A 22,807-nucleotide genomic window follows, 5' to 3' on the forward strand; every position below is an offset into this window, starting at 1 on the left:
AAGAAATGAGCTCATTTCTCACTCAAGTCCAAGCCAATTCTGAGTCAGTCATTCCCAATCAATCCTATTTCCGTGAGTCTAGCTTGAGTTTACCAGGAGTTCAAGTGCTCCAGTTTCAGTTCAAAACCATTTCCAAGTGTCTATGAGCCCATTTCAGCTCATTGAGCTAAAATTGAGCTGAGTTCAGTCAGTTGAGCTAGTGTTCGAGCTTCAATTTTAGTTCATCTCAGTGTTACTGATCTCTGTTCCAACTCAAACACATTTCTAGTCCACAAATCACTTCACTCTAGTGACCATTCTTTGCCATTTCCCTAAAAATGACAACTTTTCTTCACAATTCAGTCTGAGAGTTCAGTTGAGTCAGTATCTTGTCAGTTCATTTGAGTTCTGAAACTCTAAAACCCAGCTCAATCCAGTTCATTTCAGTTCAATCCAGCTCACACCGTAATTTTCAGTGTCACTCTGGCCCGATAGAGCCTGAAAACTATTTCTCGAACCATTTTGCGATTTATGTCAAAATTATCACTTTTGAAACTGGCATAACTGTCAGTCGAGGTTTAATATCCAAATTTCCTCATTTAGGGTTAGCATTTTGCATGGCATTTCATATCATTTCTCATTATTTTCCATCATTTCATCACATTTTATCTCATTTTCGAGATCCAGAATTCCAGTTTTATAAATTCCAATCCAGATTGAGTTTTAAAAGTTTCCAGAAATCAATTTCGAACCCTGGGTTTTCAAAATTGATATTTTTACCCCCACAATACTAAATTTAGAAATATTTTCTCAAGAAAAACAATCTGGATTTCTTTCAAACTCAAATTTTCAAATTCTAAACTGGATTTGCTTCGCAATGGGGTATGAAACTTCAAATTCGGAACTCATTTCAAAAACTGCCAAAAATAGCTCATTTCGTCCAGAAATTTTCTAAAAAGACCATTCTACCCCTCTGATCCTCAAAATGAATTTCAAATTTGGAAAGTGATCCCACTCTGAGATGGCTCCTTCATTTACATTTCTAGTTCAAAAAAAAATTAATAATATTTTTTCTTTTCTATATTTTCTTTTGTTTTTTTTTAATTCTTACTTTTATGAGACGAGGTGGGATCCACAAGGGGGTCGACCCCCCCTTCCTCCTTCTTTCCTTTTCTTTCCTTCTCCTTCTTTCTCTTCTTTCCTTTCTTCTTTTCTTTCTTTCTTCCTTTTTCTTCTTCTTCATTTCCTTTTCTTTCTTCCTTCCTTCCTCTTCTCCCTTGGTCGACCAACCCATTTTCCCCTTTCTTTTCTTCTCCTCCTTCCTTCTTCTCTCCCTTCCTTCTTTCTTCCTTCTTTCCTTTTTCTTTCTTCCTTTTCTTTCCTTCTTCCTTTTCCTCCTTTCTTTCTTTCCCCTTTCTTTGTTTCAGCCCCTTTATAACCTTTCCACCTTTCCAATTCTCTCATCTATCTACTACACGGTTGGAGCATTCCCATTCAAACACTCTCTCTCTCCCTCTTGATTGGCTGCACTCCCTCAGCCCTAACTCTCATTATTCTCTATCTCTCAAACCTAACAACACCACACGTTGGCTCCTTCTCTTTCCCTCCAACTCTCTCTCCAACTCTTTCTCTTTCTCCACCCTAGTAGCCGACCTACCTTCTTCAACCAACAACTGCAAGCTCCATCTTCTTCCTTCCAACTCCAGCCATTGCCCAACCTCCATCAACAATTGCAGTCCCTTCTAAACATCGACCTACAACTTCTCCATAAGGTACAACCCAACCATCTTCAAGGTGACGCCTAGCAGACCAAAGGGGACGCCCATCACTTGCTGTCGCAGCCTCCATAGGGACAACAACAACTCCTCCCCAGCCCATCGAGGCAACAATGTCGGTGTACCTTCCAGCCACATCTTCAAGACCACCTACAATCGGTCCAGCCACCATAGCTACCACCTTTAGCCGATCCAAGGGAAAACCCCAGGTGAGTCAATAGTTTCATCATCTCACCAATTTCTCTTGCCTTTTTTTATTTTTCTTTGCCATCTATTTCGTCGAATATCATGAAAGTTCTCTTTAGAAGGATGATTTTTAAATATGAAAGCCAGTTCAACACTGGATCCATTATGATATTCTGTCTTCTTTTCTTTCTTTAATGAATTTTTCATGATTAAGGCTAAGAAAGAGAGGGGATCCATTCAAAAGATTGGATTGGACCCCTCTCACATTGTGGCCAATATCAAAATAAAACATACCCCTTGTCATTTTTTGTTTTATTTTCATTGTCATGTAGTTTTTATATTGCATTTAGAATAGTTTTTTATTTCATGAGCATTTAATATTGCTTTTATTGATGTTTAACTTAGGTTCAATTATACATCGAGTCTAGTTATTATTTTATGTGAAATTTTCTGTTCAAAAATCTTAAAAAAAATTTATGATAGTCGTAGTTATTTGTCTGCGTTTCTCTGCCAAAAACCTAGATTCGTTTGAGTTTTGGAATCCCATTAAGCAAATCAAATCCTAATTCGGGTTTTGAACCCTCTGGGAGTTCCAGATTTCGTTTTAGCAGATTTGAGGACCCGAGATCTCCCCCATGGGAGATATGAATCCTCCTCTAAAAAATACAGTGGATCCCTGTTATAACCTATTATTTTCAGAATTTTATTAGATTTTTATAAAGAGATTTGGTCTCTGCCAAAAATCAGATTTTTCACCCCCTGTGAAAATCTCGATTTCTCCTTGTCAGGGTCTAGACCAACCCTATTGGGCTGTGACACTTCAATCTGTAAGACGGATGCTCAAACTTTCAACAAGGGAATTGTTCCTCATTATTCCCTCTGTCATTCCCCCAAATTTGAGATTTTTAAAAGCAACCTAGGTATTTTTTCCTGAATTAAACTCCTCATTTGTCAAAATCCAGTGTCTGAGAATTACAGAGATTTAGATCTCTAATAATCCTCTGCTCCTTTCCAAACCATAGCTCAAATCCTAATACTGTAAAAAGAGGACTTTTTCCTCTATTTGTCAGAGTCATTCTCCAAAAATCTCAATTATTTTCTTCACTGTTTGATATTTTTCCCATAATTTTTTCTGAAACCTATCAGTCTGCCCAAAGTCCTAGAGTCGCCGGATTCCGATCCGACTTATCGGAGCTGTCAAGATCCGACCATAGGTCAAAACCAGAATCTATGAAAAGTAAAAATATTTTCCTAACTGTCCTCTGTCACCCCATAAAATTTGGGGAATTTCTATGGTAGTTTAGTACCCAAAATTCAATTTAGATTTAGAGTTTAGGCAAAAATCTTGATTTTTAATGTTTTTAGTTAATTTTCATATTAAAAAATATCAAAAAAATAGATTTTTGAGTTCTTTTCTGTTTTTAGGATTAGTCTAGGTGTCCATGCCATATTTGGCTTAATTTCAAGTTCATTTACCTTATGCGTTAGTTTACTTTTAAATTCAGAGGCAAAAATCAAGTTAAATTCAGTAATTTGTGATATTTTCATAATTTTAGGGTTTTATCATGTGAATAAGCATATCATATCATATCATATTAGGGTTAATTTCAATATCATTTGCATTTAACATTTCAACATTTTGCAAAATTTATTTCAGAAAACCCTGATTTCAAGGCCATAGTCTTCCTATAAGAGGCATTTTGGTCATTTTGACCTCAATTACGAAATTCCAATCTTTAATTCTCTAAATTTTCATGCATATCATCATATTGCATCATATTGTGTTTAATTTTATTTTATTTGATCTTCAAATTTCTAAGTTTTATAAAAACTCTTTCAGAAAACCCTGATTTCAAGACCATAGTCTTACTATCAGAGGTATTTTGGTTATTTTCACTCTAATTTTGAATTTCCAAGTTTATTTTCGAAATTGATTACTTATTTTTCATGTTTATATCAGAGGGGGTATGGATTAGGGTTTATATTTGTGTAATATCCGATAATTTTCAATATTTTCGGATAAATCTAGATAAATCTACATTTCTGTGCTAACATGTTTTCTAGTTTTGCAGGAATATTCAAGAAAAAAATTAGTTATTTTATTCATTTTCCGTTATTTAATTCAATGTAATATCAGATGTAATAATTTGGAATAAGAGTTACATTTCCGCTTAGAATAGGATGCATTGCATATAGTTTACTTTCGTAAATTCAATATCTGATATGTCATTCATGCATATTCTTTGCAAATTCACTATGGTTGACATGAATGACACGTGCACAAGCACTTAGGGAGTTCACAAACTCGGTGGAATTCATATTTTTGGCCATAGTCAGAATACGAAGGAAACCCAGATTTGTGATCTTCGTATTAGCCACATTCAGCCTACACTCTTAGGCTAACTTAAAAAATGCACTGCATTTCTCAAAATTTCAAAAGGATTTTCCCAATTCCTCAAAGAGTTCTATTTCAAATTAATATTCATTCATTCAATTTGCATCATTTTCAAACTCATTTCCCAATTCCATTTCAGAGAAATCAATTTTCTCATAACTTTCTAAGTCTTTCTCAGGATTTGAGTTTCTCAAAACACTGAGTTTTTAAATGATATTTCAAATATTTCCCAAGTTCAAATCATGATTTTCTAATATTTTAAAATTCTCAAATTTCAAAATCCCAAGTTTTCATAAATTGATTTTCCCAAAATCCTTGAATTATTGCTGAAACAGGATTTTCAAGAATTCTCAAATCCATTTCCTCATAAAAGTAGTCCAAATCTCAAAATCGATTTTCTCAAAGTTCAAGTTTTCTTGAGAATCCATTTTTCATTCAAGATTCATTTTTAAATGCAATTCTTGATTATTCAATGAAATTCAATGATTTTCCAAAGTATTTTTCAAGCATTTTCTAAGTACATCTCAATTTTCCAAAGCAAACATCATATTTCTCAAACTTGCATCTTTTCAAAATTCTATAGCACATGCCTGATTCTTTGTGCATTCTAGGAAAATAGAACATGATTTAAATATTTGAGTCAAGTTAAAGCACACAATTAATCCTTGGTTCAATTACCTCTGGTAAAGGCGCCAGGAACGGTCGAACCTCGTACCGACAGGCGGATCCCATTCCATGAAATTTTCCCATAAAATTTCAAAACAGAGATGAGTAATTTTTAAAAACCATTTTCAAAACTTTGGTCGAGTTTGACTCACAGAATCGTTTCTTTCTCTCGCAGAGGGAGGGAAAAATTTTTGCGATGATAACAGTCACCAACCAAAAGTGTTTTTTGATTTGTCAAGAAAGGAAAATTGAGTTTAAGATACGTGGGACCATTCGAGATTTGGAACGGATTTGTGAAAATGTCTATCGTGTAGCTCTACCTCCCTAGTATGCTCAGATTCATAACGTTTTTCATGTGTTTATGCTGAGAAAGTATATTCAAGACGTGTCCCATGTCATTCAGTACGAGGATGTGGATATACGGTAAGACCTGACTATGGAAGAAAAGCCAGTGAAAATCTTAGAACAAAGCGAATGAGTATTAAGATCCAAGACCATTCCTCTCGTAAAGGTTAGATGACAACATCATGGCATCAACGAAAGCACATGGGAACCTGAGGACAATATGCAAGAAAAAGCACTTCAGTCTTTTCGAGTAGTCCTTGTATGAGAATTTTGAGGACAAAATTCTTTTTAGGGGGAAAGGATGTAATACCCATGAATTTTATCAGATAAATAAATTTGAAATTTATGTCCTTAAGTTGGTACAAGGATACTTTTGTTATTTTTTTTGTTTATTCATATTTGGATCTCGAATATCATGTTTGGATCTTCAATATTGGATCCATAATATCATGTTCAAATCTCGATATTCCATTCAGATCTTAGATATTGGATCACGAACATTAAATTGGATATTTAATAATAGATTTCGCTCAAATAGATAAGATCTTTGTGATTGGACCCTCAATATCATTATCATATTTGATTTTAGATCTTGGACAAATGGAGTAGATCCATAAAGTTTAAATGGATTTTTTAATGAGGAAAATTCTATAGTAAGCCTACACCACTTTAGAGGGATTTGTATAGCCTATGTAGTTTTTGGATCCATAATATTGCAATTGCATCCTGGACATCAGAGGTTTAAATATGGCAAGGATCCAATTAAAATTTTTATGTTTGGATCCATAATAGCTTTGTCTAGATCCATGTATATTAATTTGGATCCATAATATGAAGAAAACTTTGGATTCTTAGATCTAGATTTTTTAAAGGGTTTTATGAGCACAACGGATCTTAGATCCATAATAAATTAGTAAAGAATCCATGATAATGTAATTAGACCTAAAGTAATTTAATCTGGTTCTATATTCAAAATTTTAAATATCTATACTTTAAAAAGAAAATTTGTATCTGTCGATGGATCCGAATAAGCCGAAGTATGGATCCAAACTCGTGGGTCACGGGAGACCCAAATTCGCACTCATGTAAAAATAAATAAATATGAGAGGGGAGTTTAAGGGGAGAACGTGAAACTCTAAATGAAGGGTTCACACTCTTATCAGAAATGGAGAGAGGGGGCAGCTGCACTAATTTCCCTCTTTTCCCACGATCTTGTAACCACCATTTTCCCCTCTCTATTTAACCGACCTCCCCCGTCCCTCTCTCTCACGCAGATTAATCCATATCCCCTCCCTCACATTATCCCTCTTTCCCTCTTGTTCTTGCTCTCACTCTCTATTTCTCTCTCCCTGTCGCACGGTTCAGCCAGAAAAAACTTCTGTATCAAGTTGTTGCCATTGCAAGGGTGGAAAGAGCAACACAGAGGTAAGAGGTGTTATGATATTGTAGTGTACATGCTTTTGAAATGCAAGATATAGCATCCCCACCCATCTGCATGGATTTAAGGTTTCGTAGATGCAGAATCTCAATTCTGCGAGTCTACTATCTGTCGACCTATGGGGTTTGCTTGAACTAGATTTTTGGAAATCCATATTAAGTATCTGTTATCATATTGTGTAGTGAATGGTCTCTCGTTTGACTAGTTGGGGTCTGTCGAACCCCAGCTTTGGTTTTAAAGAAAGAAAAAGGGACCAGTCATCTGCAAGTTCATATAACACCCTGTTGATTCATTTTCTAGGTAACGATTTAGTGGCTAGGATCAGTGGCTGATAAATACGCATAGAACATTAATTTTCTTTTAGTTAGTTTCACCCTTAATTTCTGTATAAGGGTTTCATAACAGTCTGCATGCTAGTTATTTTATAATTTGAATGGGTTATATATATATATATATATATATATATATATATATATATATATTAGACATGAAATTCAGTGGTAAACGTACCTAGAGAAGAACTTATTTAGTCACAACTTCGACTAATTGTTTCAATAAGAAATTGTTCAATCTACGTGCCACTTATTTGTTTTGTTTTGAATACTCATTTTTCATTATCATGGCAGAACAAAACTATTATTGCAGACAAGTAAGACTGGAAGTCAACAAAAAAATCCTGATTCAAAACAAATGGGATAGGTTAGCACTGATATTGTCTAGCTGCATTCAAAATAGATGTATCTATTTCTGATTCATGCACTCTGAAGGCTTAATGCTCAGATTTTGGTATGTTCTGATTATTTTCCTGTTTTAACGATCATAGATTTTGAGATTGTAATGCTCAAATTGTGGCATATTCTGAATATTTTTCCCGTGATTAATTAAACTGCATATTAAGTTGATATTACTCTACATATCAAGTTGATATTAAGCTGAAGCTTAAGTTGATATTAAGTTGATATTAAGCTACATATTAAGTCAAGGTTTAAATGCATATTTAACTACATATTACGTGATGCTCAAATGCATAATTAACTACATATTAAGTTGATGTTCAAGTGCACATTTAACTGCATATTTGCAGACGTTCAAGTGCATATTAAACTGTATAATTTCTGATATTCAAATGCATACTTTATGGAATGTTCAAATGCCTATTAAGCTGCATATTCTCTTATGTTCAAATGCCTATTAAGCTGCATATTTTTTTGAAGTTCAAATGCCTAACAAACTATATATTTTCTGAAATTATCAAATGCCAACTAAGTTGCATTTCTTTTAGAATATTCAAATGCAAATATGTTTGGAGAAAGGTATATAGTTGTATTATCAAATCTCTAAGATTATAATGTGTGCTCTCTAAAGGAAACAAACGTGTCTATGCTTATTTGGCAAGAGTTGTCAGCGCACGTCATCATGTGTTGGAACGTTGCAAGTTTAAAATCTAATAGTATGTTGAGGCAGATTGCAATATATATATAACAAATGATGATCTTGTAACCAAGCCTGCGGGTCGGTGTACTGTGGTGCATAAGTGTCAAGTCAGGGTGTTGAGGGTCACACACTATCCCTCAAAATTATAAAAAAAAGAATACACATGTAAATTCAAATACATATGAATACTTCAGCCTGACTAGTTTAAAGGTACTTGGGCATTCATGTTTGACGGTTTAAAGGTACCAGAGCACTCTAGGTGGGTCTGCACAATTAAATGAATAAAGATCTGGTTAACAAACCTATTTAAGGTTTGAATGGTTGGGGATCTACTACTCTAGTGGTTTGATTCAAAATCTTAGGGTACTTCAGTGTCTTTTAGCTACTGGGTTCAAAACTGGGAAAACCCTGACAAATCGGGTAATACAAATTAATAAGATAGCAACCCACTCAGATTTGGGCTTACCTTAGAGAGGGTAGATAGTAAACAGCTTTGGGAACATGTGCTTCTGGCTTTGGGCGGCAATGACTCGTTGGTCTTCAGTCCTTAGAGTTAGGGAACCCAGACTACTAAATTTTTGTCCTAGGCGGTAGCTCTACGTTCTTCTACAGAAGTTAGGGATGCATTCTATTGTTTTGGGCCTTTGGGAGGTTTTGTCGGTTATTCAACTGTTCTCTTAGAATTTCAATTTCAGTTAGACATTCAAGTTAATAAAACACTAATGCATAATAGAACCTTGAATGTTATCTTCTGTTACGGTTGCCTTGGCTTGCAAGTACCTGTGGGATAATTCAAGAGAAACATTAAATTTAACTTCTTATCACCCAGGTAAAAGCTTGTGAGCTTTATTCATGAGCATGTTAACTTGTGATTAGTTAATTGAGCTTGTGATTAATTATTTAAACCTATAATTATTTGTTTGAGTAGGTGATGATTCATGGTATGCTTTTAGTGAGTCAACTTTGTGATATGCAATGGATTAATTTCCTCGTTACTTGTTCAATTATGTCATTCTTAGTATCATACTTTATTATTCATGATTATAAAATTGCTTTGCATACTTGTTACATAGTACATCTGCAAAATTATAATATTCTTCTACATAGACTGGTTGTAGTCTGACATAAATTATTTTACTATTTTTTAAGAGAAGAGTAAAAGATAAAGAGCGGTTGCGGGATGGTGTGCGAATCAAGATATATGATCTATTATGTTCTCGAAATGTTAAAAATTTAATTTAGCTATTTTTAATTGTCATCGAGTTATTCTGAACTCTGATCTTATGTTTTAAACTTTTATTAATGAAATTAATGATAATTGCTTTGATGATTCGTGTGACTGAAATGTTTAGCCCAGTTAATTTGAATATTTTTGCTACTATAAAAAAAATCCTAAAAATTTGAATTAAATTTCAAAACGTTACAACGGTGATTATCAGGTATACATATCTTTCTTACATTTCTCATATCACACTTTATCAGTTACTAGGCATGAATGCTATTCATGGCTAACAAATAAAGGGGAAAATGATCCCTCGTAAAATCTCCCATATGGTTGGTGCATGCCTCCCAAGACTGATACCAAAGTGGGTAATGATTTACATATAGACTTCTCCATGGGGTTTGAGTAGTAGTAGTAGTAGTAGTGGCGGTTAGGGATTTAGGCTGCTAAGTTTGAACCCCATGGTGTCACTCTCCTACGCAAACCGAAGCAAGGCAAACTCCTTGAGGTGCGCTGATAGAGTTTTACGTTACCAAGATGGTAACAGTAAGTACGGTGGGCTAAGCCAGTGGGATTAGGTCTTTGATCTTGTGGGTGGTTTTTATGTATCACAAATTAAAAAAAAAAATACATGTAAACCACCAAACATATAGCGAATTTTATAGGTTTGTCTGTCTCAATTTTCAGCTCGTAGGGGCCATTTATGAGTCAGCAAGTTGATGGAACATCATAAATTTGAAACCCGTGGAGGGCATCCCTTGCCACTAAAATTAGATGAACTCCTTGATGGGTAAAAAAATCGTTTTATTAGCAGTTAGTGACAGGGGCATAGTTAGGATTCATGTGAGGGGGGGGGGGGGGGGGGCAAACAGAGGCGTAGCAAAAAAAAAAGTTATTTGTGCGATAGTCGGGGGTCTCGGGGGCAGCGCCCTCAAAAAAAAATTGAGATAAAATAAAAAATGGCTACAATTATTAATACAAACCTATTTCATATGGACAAATCAAACTGTTTGCTACAGTCAGGGCTGGGCTAGAACTGGGCTGGGCTACAAAAATGGATAAAAATCTATTTCATATGGAATTAGGGCTGGGCTAGGACTGGGCTTTTAAAAAAAAAAAATTTAACTGTTTCGGGAGGCAGGACTGGGCTGTAGCCCAGTCCTGCCCCCCCCCCCCCTAGCTACGCCTTTGGTTAGTGATGGGATTACTGGCGTCAATGGGTCGGATATGGTTTTGACCCAGGTGAGTCTGAAATCCGGATCTGATTTTGAAGCATGGATACCGGGTTTGGACCTGAGTCAGATCAAGTTTTTTTTTTTGACAGAGAAAATTGGGGTTAGGCAGATCCATACCAATTATACAACCAGGTCTTAATCAGAATTAGGGTCGGACCCAGGTCTGGTATGAAATTTCACAAACCATGCCTAATTTCATATATAAATGAGACCCTTTGATCTGACCTGGTTTCTAATCGGACCTCCTTATAGGCTTTTGTATGGGTCAGGTCTTGGTCAAACCTGACCCATTGACACCCTAGATAGGATGGTTTTTCCTTGGCCTAGCAAAAAAAAAGAAAAAAAAGAAAAAAGTTCTCTAGCTTTTCTGATATTTAAAATAAACGAGTGTCTTTTATGAAATTGTTTAAATGACCCCTTGAGTTATTTTTTTTAATATCATTGGAGTCTAATTAACTCTTTAAAATAACACTTTTAACCCTTTTCTTTTTTTAAATTATTGAATATCATATTTTTAGGTCTTCAGTTTGGTGGCTACAATAAAGGTCAAATAAGAGATTTTAAAGTGTAAAAATAACAGAGGCGATCATGTTAGACTGATGCTTCTGAATATAAATTCATCATACATTACAAGGGGTGACTCCTCACAAAGCGGGTTGCAGTGACCAAGCCCACATGACTGTTTACCAAAAACACAGGTCCCTGTAAAGTCGTAAGACCATGTATGGAGGTTGACGCCTTGTGAACACCCCAAATTTTTTAAAATCTTTTAAATATTCCCCTTTTGCCCCTGATTTCATTTTCTGAGCAATTGAGTCACTTTTGAATCTAAATTCCGGTTCATTTCTCAAGTTTTACTGAATTTAAATTCATTTTATATATCTGACTTGATTTCAGATCCGGATCCATTGTCAAGATCCAAAATTGAGTCTCGTTGTCCAACTTTTAAATTAAAATTACAGAAAATACCAAAAATAGTTTTTAAATAGCTCGGACAGTTCATTCGGCATCCGTTTGGATCCATCGCATTGTATTTCTCGATTCGAGTTTTAAAACTTGAACATTTTCTCAAAACCTGGATCCAAACCCATTCTTCTGAAGAAATTTCCCCAAAATGGCCTGAAATTCTCGAAAAAACACTTTTGTAAATATTTCTCAGAAAAATATAAAAAATTAGTGTTTAATATTTGTTTTCCCATAAAACTTTAGGATTTTATTCCAAAAATACAAAAAAATGGAAAAACAAAAAAAAAAAAACCAAAAAAAATGGAAAATCTACGAGAAAAACAAATGGTTTTGAAGCTTTTTTTAGAGTTAATTTTCCTGAAAATCTCATTTTAAACCATTTTACAAAAAGTTTCTTAAAAGGGGACCTCCTTTTTGAAAAAAAGGAAAATTTCCAATGGATCGTTCCCGCGTGTTTCTTTCTTTCCCCACCATCGTTGATCTTAAACGACCCTCTCCCATGTTCACCTTCCATCTTCAACCAATCTCCTGCTCGAACTCTCCTCTTCCTCTTTAAAAGAGGAACACACAGGGGAATCTGTCACCCATTAACATCCACCATTAGCCTACATCCATTCCCATTCCATTGATCGACTTCATCCATTCTCCCTCTCCTTCCAATCCTTACAAGACTGAGGTAAGTCATCATCCCTCTTCACTTTTACTCACAAGTTCTTTTGATTTCCATGGATTTCAATGCACGATTCATAGTTAGATTTTCTTTTTTCCTTCTGTCTTCATTTTTATGACCCGTTATATGCAACTCTTTATTCTTCTTTGATTTCCAGTGTTTATTTCCATGAGTTTTCAATTTTGTTGAACTACTTTCCTTGTATGTTGATGATCAACGATGCCTCGTAATGGCATCGTTGATTCGTCTAATTTTGATTTCGTTTTCACATTTATAATTACTCTCTTCCTCTCTTTTTTTTTTCTTCTCTTATCTTTTTCTTTTCTCTGGTTTTACTTTTAACTTTCTGGGTTTTGCCCCATTAATGCAATCGTCGTAGTGTCAATATGCTTATTGCAAGATTGATCTACGTACATGCAAAATCAATGAAATATGTAGATTCCAACATCTGTTTTATCTTTTTTTTTTTTATCCTTTCCTGGGTTGCGTTTCTTTCGTTATCGTTTTATGTATCCTGATTTTTCTGTATTTTCACTATATTTCAGATTATTCATGTTTATTTCACAGTTTTCTCTTCTGTCATTTTTTTTCTGCTTGAACTTATTTACCGCATTTATCCCAAATTCACTTATGTCTGTGTCTTTTCCTTTTTTTTTCTTTCTCTGCGCATCATTTTCTATTTTCCCATTTCATTCAATCATTGTTACAATGCATCACTGCGGTATATATATGTTCATTATATAAGATTTTCCCAATTTCACTACATATCATTGAATCTGCATTACGTCCCCTGTATTGTCAGGTGAAGCACATTTATCGATCTGACATTCGATACATGATGGAAATCATCTTGATGGGAAGCTACAGGGACTTCGGTAACCCAAGGTCAGCCTCTCATTTCAGCATTCCAATGGCATGCATCTCTCTGCAAGTTGTTGAGATGGATCGTCCTGCGAACTGAATACAGTTTATGTCTGCATAATTTGATTTCATTGCTTATATTACGGGTGTTCACCACACTAAATCAGGTGGTGTTTCCTGCAAAGAAAAATTTTGTGATAGGGTTATGATCATCGTTGCCATTCATTGTTACATGTCTCCATCGTGGGGCATCTGTGGAATCTGTCTAACCTTTCAGATGTAATGATTTGACTTCTGTGTTGCACATTTGATTTCATTACTCATATATAATGTAAACATTGTTTTTGATTTGAGAAGTCTTAGCACCTGGTAGCAATGTAAATTGTGCTGCAATTGTAATACTATGAATGGTCTTGCAAAGGTTATTGTGCAGTTGCACACTTTACTTACATCAAATTTTCAATGAGTAGTTAGTTGCCACCATGAAGAACAACAAGTTGTTAGATATTGGAACATGATCAATAACTATATCATCCCCTGTTTTGTTTTGTTTTTTTGACATTTATAAAATATTTTGTTGGAGGTTGTCAGATTTTCACTACTAGCAGAAGTACGTGGGAGAATTTCTTCAAGGATCTTTGTCTTCATCTCAGCCAGACGATCCCCATGTTGATTTGTTGATTAAGTTGTGATTGCATTGGAGGGAAGTTGGTTCCTGTCTACCGTATCAAAGACGGATTCATAACAGAAGCATCCAACCACGTTCGATCCAGTTTGCTCAATTAATTTTACCCTGGGGAAAGTCCAGATGGGAGCATTCTGCCAAAGGCTTAAGGATGTCTTCAGGAAATTTCATCTTGGGAGTTTGATATTTTTTTTTATTTTGCTTTCTCATCTACTCCAGAATTGGTGTTTGCCCTTTATCTGCTCCATTACTTCAAGGTATTTTTGAGAGGCAAATTGGCTTCAATAAATATTCTGTAAGCAGCAACTTGTATATTTCTTTTTGCAAATATTATTTTCCTCATTAGAATGTTTCGGACTAGTCCATGGAGATTCCTTTGCTTGAACAGATCATCATTAGGTACAAAAATCTTGTTTGTAGCTCCCATTATTTTTATTTTTATTGTGTTTATTCATATTCCCTTTTCTCAAAATTTTTATTTTTGTTTGGCCATCTGCAAAATTGTTGTTCAGTTGTTTCACATTTTCATACATTTTTTTTGACTTCTCCATCATTTTTCAGCATGGGTGCAACGCATTAATATTCCATACTGATTATTTATTTCAGAAAGATGATTATTCTTTGCAAGTATAGAAAAGGTTGTCCATGATATTAACTGGGAAAAAGAGGATTATGACCACCAGATTCTAGCTACTGAATGTGGATTCACGTGATCTCAAAAGTTAATCAGGCTTAAATGAAATAAAAACTGTGATGTGTGACTTGCTAGCAATTCTTCATTTTGGCAGCAACAGTTTGGGCACTATGGCAACCAGATTGATGATGTTTCACATGATAAACATGCTTAAATGAAAGAAAGAATGTGATGTTTGACCTCTTAATGATTCCTCATCTTGATGTCAATATTGCAGGACCTAAAATCACAATGATGGCACACTGCAAGTGACCCTGAGGTTATGTTACGTAGATATAAAGATACATCTATCTTTATCAAGTTTCCAACATGACTAATGTATAAGGGGATATGAAATGAGAGATAACATGGAGTATCTGCGCGATGTAGCCCTGGGGAAAAACCTAAGGTTTGAAGATTCTATGAAGCATATGCTTGTCTCTGGTTTGTATCTTCCTGCAGTTTTTTGCATTGGTCTTATTGATGTGATACAACCAAAATAGTTACTTAGGTCCACTATGAGAATTCACCTAGTCGACTAAGTCTTTATTGCTACCCACACCACTTATACACAGTGTTGATATTACATCAACCCAGCACCTCTTCCACCTATCACCCAGGCCCTGTAACTACACTTACAACAGCCCACCACATGCATTATGCCCTCAGCATGATATCGGATCCACATTGTCTCCATAGTTCAGTGTAACGTTTACCTGCTAAATACCCTATTCCACTACCATTGGTACACCAACCCTGCACATCTCCAACAGCACACCCGGTGTCAGCTGCTGCATTCTCCAGCTTCTACTTGCATTCTTAGCAATGTAAGGTGCAGCTATGATTTCCCTAAGCCCCCAGTAGTGCAATACTGTATGTACCTGGCATTTTGCAGCAGTACAAAGTACTGTTGTGGTATTCTTACATTCGCAGTGGTGCAAGATACTGCTATGCCTCCCATCATTTCACTATCAGTATATATTACTTTCCTATCACTATATACCTGCATGCTGACCCTCATCCACCACCAATGCCCAGGCCTCTTCTCTAATACTTGCACATCTGTTATTCTTACACATTTGCCGAATCACTATGCCATTCATCGCACAGTAAACAAACTGTGTAAATGCACATTTTATCATTCATTCAAGGCAAAATTCTGAATGTCTTTTCATATATAGTTTCTCATTGATTTTAGATGTCCTGTACATATATACAAATATATATATATATATATATATATATATATGTTTTCACAAGCTATTGATATATATATATACCTATATATATATATACCTATATATATATATACCCATATACATATATATGCATGTATATAGATATATATATATCATTTTCCATCTTTCCATCATATATATCTTGGCATATGAGCATTTTACCATTGACCTCCATGTGATATGTACACTTTTTCCTCTATTTTCATATTAACCCAGTTGTTTTGCAGGGAACATGTGAAAAATATCATTACTTGGAGTTGTAAATTCAATTTTATATGTTGTAATAAGTTAAATCTTAATGAGAATTTACATTTCCAGCTTTTAGATGGAATGAATGAGCATTGTAAATGTCATAAATTGCTTGTTTTCATGTTTTTTACCTTTATTTTCCAAAATCTCACAATGGTGAAACACGAATGGCACGTGCACCATTTTGTAAGAAGTAATTAATCCTAAGTTGATGATTTACATCAATGGCCATAGTGAGGATGTAAACAAAACTTAGGATTTTTATCTTTTATAAAATAACACTGGATCCACACTAAATCCTCTTCAAAAATCATCATATTTTCAAATATTTCCTTCTTTTATTAGAGTTTAACTTAAAATTAACTCAAAATATATATCAATGGCCATAGTCAGGATGTATTGAGAGTTAATTTCATTTTAAACTCTATAAAAGCACTAAAATGTATTTTATTCTTCATTTGAATTCAGATATGATTATTATATAATATATTCAATGACCATAGCCAAGGATGTATTATATCTTCAATCTTATTTTAATTCATTTAAAGAATGGAATAGCTTTTCAAAATTCCAAATCCAAATTTCTTTAAATTCATTCATCATTTAGGATAGAATTGCATCATATTTTCCAAAATCCTTTTCCAAAACTCCAAGTAATCTCAAATATCTTTCTTCAAATCTCTATTTCAATTCATTCTTCTATCTTATTTCAAAGATTTAAATTTCGATTTCAAAATCCAATTTGACTTTGAAATTTCAAAATTCAATGTTATATTCAAAATTCCATTTCCAAATTCAAATCCAATTTCAAAGTTCAATTAACTTTGAAATCTCTGATTCATCTTCTGATTCCAAATTCAAACTTCAAATTCAAAGTTTAAGTTGACTTTGAAATTCATTTGTACATTCAAGATTCGATTTTTAAAATTTAAATCAAATTTCAAAGTTCAAATTCAAACTTTGGAATTCTTAATGCATCTTCAGAATTCAAATTCAAATTCAAATCAACATCTCAAATCCAAAAATCCAAGTTTTGAGATTGATTCTGAATCTCAAAACTCAAGTCTTTTTCTAAGTTTTAAATTCAAACTGGGTTTTCAAAAATCCAGATCCATCTTCAAAGTCCCATTTGGACTTTCAAAATCTAAATCCAAAGTTAGAATCCAATCCCAACTTGGATCCAGATTTCCAAATGTAATCTCCACTTTGGATCTCAGACTTCATATCCAATTCTATTTTAGGATCCAGAATCCAATTCCACCTTGGATATCGGACTTCAGATCCCATTCCATTTTAAGATCCAGAATCCATTTCCACTTTGGATCTCAGAATTCAAATCCAATTCTATTCCCAATTCCAGATTCCAAATCCAAGTTTATCTTGATTCCCAAATTCCAAAAACCAATTCCATTTTTTAAATCCAATTCTATTTTTCAAACTCAATTTAGATCTCTTAAATCCCATCCTGATTTCAAATTTCAAAATCGGAATTCAATTCCATTTTAAGTTTCATTTTCTCTCCTAAATTCAAGTTTAAAATTCAAAATTCGAAGTCTATTTCTGACTTTGAAGCTTCATTTTCTTTTCATCTTCCAAATCATTCTTTTCAAAATTCAAAGATTTATTTTCTCAACTCTGATCATTTCAAAGACTTAGAACTTCAAAATATCCTTCATAATCTATCTCAAGTTCTAAGTTAGATTCTATCATTCAGAAACCATTTCTTCACTCCATTATCAAGTTCATCTCAGAACACTTGGAAATTTCCAAAAACTATTTTTTTTCGAAAAGAGCATACATCCTTGCATTGCACAAACATGATTATTTGTGCATTGAGACTTAGGATAAATTCTTAGATAATCCTTTAGCAAAGCAAAAGGCATAAATTCGATCCTTGGTTCAATTACCCCTAGTAAATGCATCAGGAACGGTCGAATCTCGTACCGACGAGCGAATCCCATCTCTCCATTTTTCCGCAATATATTTTCAAAACGGAGGTGAGTTAATTTTCTAAATATTTTTCAAATCAAGGTCAAGTGAGACCCCGCAAAAGAGTTTCTCTCTCTCTTCTTTTCCTTCCTTTTATTTTTCTCCCCTCAAAAAGGAGGAAATAAAGGTTGGAAAAAAAAAGAGAAGAAAGAGAGAGAAAGATACACGAGAGAAAAAATTTTGCGATGATCTCATGCCTGCCCAATGCTGGAAGGTTATGAAAGTTGGTGACCTGATGACAGGAGAGCCGACGATCGAAGCCCTGGTGAATGGTGGCCGTAACTATAATGGTTCTAAGGTAGCAAAATTCTTTGTTGAGTAAGTTTTGACTCGCACAACCTAACGACCACGGCACTGTCTCCGTGAAATAGACATGTCTATGAAGATGAAAAGAAAGACCTTATATAAAGGTTGTTCCCTGAGATTGACTTGTGGCCTTTCCTGCACAATGTAGGTGGAAGGAGAAGAAGGCCTCCTTCTGAGGGCCCAAAGATTAACGTCTCTACAAATTTATCTTCTTTTTTTTCAACGGTTTAGTTTATATGGAGAACAAATCAAAATAATTCACGGAATAGGCCAATTCTGATTTTGACCTGAATCAACTAGTTTTCAACCTGGGAATGACACGTGTCAGTAAAATATTTAAAAACTGCTTTATCATTTTTTAAGTATTTTTTAATAAATAAGCCGAATGAGCCCTGTTTCATATCGATTTTGGACTGATGATACGAATGGGCCGATTCACAACGATATTGACAACATTGTTCATGTCTTTGTTTGCAAAAAAAAAAAAAAAATTGCACATGAACGTGTCACAAGTTAAGTAGTACACGTATCTTTGTGACTAGGTTTGTGAGATTCACATGCATCTAAATCAACCATCTCTCTCTCTCTCTCTCTCATTTTTAAATGCATTAACGGGTAGCTTCACCTTTTTCCAACGGTTAATATCTGCACTGCTACAATCCAACGGTTAATATCTGCACTGCTACAAGTAAGCTGTGAAGATCGTGATTTTCTTTTCCAATGAAACTGATATTTCTCATTTGTACCTATGAACATCAGCAGTGAGAAATATCCGACCGGTTTGGGTCAGTTGGATATTGGGTTGCAGCAATTTTACATGCGACTTTGGCTCTGAATCCAAATCGGATTAAGGGGTTAGTCGGGTTCAGTAATAGATTAGGTCTGACCCGAGTCCAACCCGTTTACATCTCTACGTCTTACTAGGAAACGATGGGAATTGCAAGTGGTGAAGATATTGATTGATGGATGGCTCAATAATAATTGGCTAGGTAAGCCTGGTTATTCAGGTCGGCTTAAGGCATTTAAGTTGAAGGACATCAGGAGTTCGATACCTGATTAATTTAAAAAAATATTAAGCCCTTTAGTATCATATCAATTTCTTAAAAGGTTGTGATATATTGTAGGATATATGGCCTGTATTTTTTACACGTCAAGAGAACGGCCAAATACACAAATTCAAACACCGGACTAGAATGGCGACTCCATGGGGGCAAGGGGTAAGCCCATGGAGTTTTTGGCTGTCAGGACAGTGATCCTAAGTACGGCAGGCACAGCCAGCGCTGCTAGGTTTATGATCATGGTGACAGTTTCTCCGTGCAAATATCAAAATATACTGGACAAGAAGACCATTTCTGTCCTTTCACCTAGAGGGCCTTTTTGGAAATAATTAATGGATCAAGGGTATTATAGTCACTAGAAACGGGTCTCCTTGGACGGCCAACTCACCTCAGGTTTAAAATTTTGTACCGTTGATATAGAGCCGTTAGGTAAAAGTATGATTTTTAAAATTTGAATCTCCCCACTTTGCATAAATCACGGAAAGAACCGTCACTCTTCTTAACCAAAAGTGTCCTCATTCTTCCTCAGGCAAAGAACATCCACGAAACTTGCATACAAGAAAATATGGCTCTGAGAGTGCTCGATAACACGCAGGAAACTACGCCGGAGAGGCCTAAGAAGGCTCCCAAGAAATCGGTCTATGGCCGAATTGCACAAAATCTTGCAGCAAATGACGAAAACAAGGCACCGGAAACAAGAGTTGCTGCCGTCGAAAAGGCACCGGAGGACAAGATGGATTACGTGGCGTCTGTGGATCTCATGCCTCTTCAGGACCCTGAACAGAATGCACAGGTACTATGGATTTTGGAAATCCCCAAAGAACTTGTTGATTTAATCAAATGGCTTTGATTACAAATTAAAGTTCTTAAACTACAGGTTTTTCAATTTCCTGTTGGGGTTTTCCTTGATCTCAATATGTATTTGCCAATTTCTGATATTGGTTTGGTCTGTTTCCTGTTGGGGGTTTTCTTGATTCAGAGTATGTTGCAAAGATTGGAGTCAAAGCATTGGATGAAGGTGTGTGAGGCTCTGAATGATGCCCGAAGATTGGCGATTTATCACTCTGCTTTAGTGATGCCAATCTTGTAAGTCCTTTATTTATTGGTTTTCCAATTCTCTATTTCTCTTCAATATAAAGAAGATTCAAATCAGAGTTCTTTTTTGGAGAATTTCAGAATTGAATTGTATGCTAGAACTCTTTTTAAGTTTTGCAGTTTCCAGTAATGTGGTTTTGAAAGATATGTTTCTCTTTTCTCTTTGATACTGAAATTGAATGATCGTGCTTATCCTTACCGTTTAGCTAGAGCAGAATTATGAAAATTTGTGGGTTACCTACTTTTTCATGGAATAGAGATGGAGTGGTGTTGATGGTGGTGAAGGCAATGAAAAACCCCAGAAGTGCACTGTGCAAGACATCAATCATGGCTTCTGCTGATCTCTTCAATGCATTTGGGCCCCTCTTCTTCTCTCCTCCTCTGTCAGATGTCATTGATACCTTGGTACACACATCTCTCTCTCTATCTCTCTCTGAACTCATTGCAATGTTATCTGATTATGTACTCATCTTTCCCAGATACTGCAACTCCTGCTGAAAGCTTCTCACGACAAGCGGTTCGTGTGCGAAGAAGCCGAGATGGCGTTGAATGCGATGGTCAAGTCCTCCCTTCCACTTCCTCTGTTGAGGAAACTTGAGAATTATGTCAACCATGCAAACCTCAGAGTGAGAGCAAAGGCTGCTGTTTCCATCTCTAACTGCATCACCAAATTGGTAACCACTTGCTCTTTTTTCTTTTTTTCGGCTAGGCCAAGGGAAACCCCCCATTACTGACTGCATGTTGGCATACCTAAGATTGGTAAAACCCTTGAGCTCTCCTCTGCCCATCAAGGGGTACACCCAGATTTGACCCTGCGGCAAGGGATGCTTCCTGTGGATTTTCGAGCTGTGGTTGTCCCATATTGACATACCTAAGAATGGTAGAATACTCATTGGTCTCCTCTGCCCATCAGGGAGTACACCCAGATTCGACCTTGTGTCTTTTGAACTGTGGTTGTCCCATGTCAGGTGTGACAAACCGGTCGCCCCTAACCAGGGAGGCAGAGCCCCTTCGCAGTAATCACTTGTTCTTTGCCAGCCAAATTAAATTGCCAAGTTTCCTGATCGACCCTAACAAATTAAATTGTTAGAATCTAATATGACTGGTTGAGCCCAGCTAACTTGACAATAACCACCATACCATGCTCTACTTTGATGCATATTTGGGAAAATTCATCGGTTCAGCCTGTAGCTAGTCTATCCAACTGACGTAGTCGATGCCACCTGAGTCATTTAGTCCCTCAAACTGAGTTCAGTTAGCCTTGGTCCCGGGGCGACGCAAGCTTTGTTAGATGCACATCACCAACAATTGAATTGGTTGAAACTTACGTTGTATGTGTTTCAAACCATGAAACCATAGCCAAAGTAACTTGAGAGTTTCAGCCAAACAAGCTCTAATGTGTTTTTGAACCAAACCCAGCTGTTAGTATATTAAAAAGCTACCATGAAAGTTGTATAGTCATCCTTATACTGATTCCTGATATTTACTGTGATTGTTTTTCTTTGTGCTAGGAAATGGAAGCAGTCAAAGAATTTGGTTTGGCCTCGCTTTTACGAATTGCAGTCGACTTACTTAATGATCGACTCCCAGAGGCTCGTGATTCTGCTCGCAGTATCATTGCTTCAGTTCATGCTGCATTCTCAAAGGATTATGGACAAGATGAAGAGGGGCAATCACTTGAAGAGTCGTGGAAGAGTTTTTGCTCTTCTAGTATACCACCTATTGCAGCACAAGCAGTGGAAAGAGTTCTCCAGCAATAAATCTCCCCAAGTTACTGTCAAAATTGTTAGACCTTTCATGTGGTTTTATTCTGTTGGTAGTGATTGCTGTGAAACAAAGAACAAAGTGTTTTGTTCTTGACTAATCTCTCTACTATCGAATGATATTTTATTTGATTTGTTGACTTGCATATTTGTATTTCTTTCTCAAGTTGGGTTTGATTTATGCAATTGTTTAACTGTGAATGCACCTTCAATCATGTCATTTCAATCTAGATACAAGAAATTGTGAAGTTCCTGTATATAAGAAAAGATCAGGTAAAACATTCTTGTAACAAAGCTCGAGGTAGTATGTGAGATGTATAATATATTTGCTACTGTCTACTGTGTGCATGCAAAATCTGGTTGGAAAACCATAAGCGCAAGTTCTATCCACTCAGTCTGACCTCCTAGATTTCAACATGGTTTATTTGTATATAAGAAAAGATCAGGTAAAACATTCTTGTAACAAAGCTCGAGGTAGTATGTGAGATGTATAATATATTTGCTACTGTCTACTGTGTGCATGTAAAATCTGGTTGGAAAACCATAAGCGCAAGTTCTATCCACTCAGTCTGACCTCCT

At 35.5% G+C, this 22,807-nt stretch overlaps 1 protein-coding gene across 1 annotated transcript; it reads left to right on the forward strand.

Annotated features, from left to right (window-relative positions):
* The first annotated feature begins 19,935 nt into the window (after positions 1 to 19,935).
* LOC149844200 (ARM repeat superfamily protein) lies at positions 19,936 to 22,429 on the forward strand. The gene is made up of 5 exons (XM_090002087.1): positions 19,936 to 20,163; positions 20,350 to 20,456; positions 20,723 to 20,870; positions 20,945 to 21,139; positions 21,977 to 22,429. Exons 1-5 carry the CDS (start codon positions 19,936 to 19,938, stop codon positions 22,223 to 22,225), a joined length of 927 nt encoding a protein of 308 aa, XP_089858213.1. The 3' UTR covers positions 22,226 to 22,429.
* The last annotated feature ends 378 nt before the right edge of the window (positions 22,430 to 22,807 follow it).

This window comes from Nuphar pumila, chromosome 3 (assembly GCF_984573655.1).
Source record: "Nuphar pumila chromosome 3, dmNupPumi1.hap1.1, whole genome shotgun sequence".
NCBI classification, from domain to species: Eukaryota; Viridiplantae; Streptophyta; class Magnoliopsida; order Nymphaeales; family Nymphaeaceae; genus Nuphar; species Nuphar pumila.

Coding starts and splice junctions, on each gene's coding strand:
- LOC149844200 (XM_090002087.1), top strand. CDS start 19,936: ATGGCTCTGAGAGTGCTCGATAACACGCAGGAAACTACGCCGGAGAGG. Junction 20,164..20,349: donor ACCCTGAACAGAATGCACAG/GTACTATGGATT, acceptor TTCTTGATTCAG/AGTATGTTGCAAAGATTGGA. Junction 20,457..20,722: donor GCTTTAGTGATGCCAATCTT/GTAAGTCCTTTA, acceptor TTCATGGAATAG/AGATGGAGTGGTGTTGATGG.